General features: G+C 41.2%; 1 protein-coding gene across 1 annotated transcript in view; it reads right to left on the reverse strand.

The window, feature by feature from the left end:
* Positions 1–1,310, reverse strand: part of LOC102589798 (eukaryotic translation initiation factor 4G) — an 8,556-nt gene extending 7,246 nt beyond the window's left edge. The window contains exons 1-4 of the mRNA XM_006354588.2: positions 1,124–1,310; positions 670–901; positions 441–550; positions 65–232 (exon numbers count right to left, since the gene is read on the reverse strand). Coding sequence (XP_006354650.1) covers positions 65–232; positions 441–550; positions 670–851 — 460 coding nt within the window. The 5' untranslated portion in view covers positions 852–901; positions 1,124–1,310. The remainder of the gene's footprint in view (positions 1–64; positions 233–440; positions 551–669; positions 902–1,123) is intronic.

The raw sequence follows: 1,310 nt of genomic DNA on the forward strand, positions 1-1,310 counted from the left end.
ACCCCCACCACCCCACCCAAAAAAAAAAGAGTACAAGTAGATGAATAAAGACTTAAGAAGATACTCTTTGCAGGAGTGACAGGTGCAGACGGCTCAGAGGTTGGAGGGACGACATTAGAAGTTGGAGCTCTAGGCACTGCTCGAGTAACCTTTTGAGTCGAAGCATCAGTTGGCTTAACAGTAGCATTGGGAAGAGGTGCATGCGCAATAGCAACAGAAACATCTGATGCTCCTGCAACAAGATAAAGTGAACTACATCACTTGAGTTAAAGTAAAACAAAAGTACCACTAATACTTTATATTGCACCACATTATACAAAATGATTATCACAAATGGTAAGCTTTAAAAACCTATATAGCCCATCTCAGCCTTCAGAATAAATTAGTACTTCCCAAGCCTATTATGCATGCAAAAAGATTATTATGGTCAATTGACATACCATGCGATGGTTGTTGCTGATGAGCACCATTCAGATGAGAATCAAGGCCAGCACCCGCGCCACTTACCCTAGGTTGCCCTCCTTGAGCATTATAATACTTCTTGTTGAAACTAAAAGAGACAAACAACAATGGGCATCCAAGAATCACCAGTAAGTATAGAAAAACCCTAGTTTTTTTTTACAAAACGATCAATTTCACAAAATAACCCAGAAACAAGCAAAAACTCACCTTCTATTAGAAGTCAAAGATGGATTGGAGGTTGAAGAAACAGGAGGAGGGGCGGCGCCTCCGCCACCGCCACCGCCACCACTTCCTCTACCGCCGCGGTGCTGATAAAAGCTACCGGATCGGCCGGCTCTCTTGTACTGAGACGACTCGCGAGTGTCAGCCCTTGATTGATTGTGGGACATAAATTCAAACCCTAGAAAACAGCTTTGCTGTGTGTTTTTCAATCTCTATCCTACAATACAACAGATCCACCAATCAATCAATTAAGAAAAGTAAATAAAAATCAGAACTTTCATCATAAATCAACAATAAGAAACCCCAATAACCAAAATCAAAGAAACCCACTTCAATACAAACCCCAATAAACAACCCCAAACCCGATTCTCGTGTTTCTAACCCGACCCACCCACCCACTCAACAAACCCTAGAAACAGTAATACTCACAGTGTGTTACCTGACAAAAAAAGAAAAGTGTCGAAACTAGGGTTTCAATGACAGTGACGATTGGTGCAAACCATTACCACAGTGCAAACGAAAAGTGAGGAAGAGGAAGAGAAGAGAAGAATGAGAGGAAAATGGGAAAAAGGGTATGTGTTGTTGTTGGTAAGGGGAAAATGTTTATGTTTTATTAGAGAGAGAAA

This window comes from Solanum tuberosum, unplaced genomic scaffold, assembly GCF_000226075.1.
Source record: "Solanum tuberosum cultivar DM 1-3 516 R44 unplaced genomic scaffold, SolTub_3.0 scf00173, whole genome shotgun sequence".
Classification (NCBI taxonomy): Eukaryota; Viridiplantae; Streptophyta; class Magnoliopsida; order Solanales; family Solanaceae; genus Solanum; species Solanum tuberosum.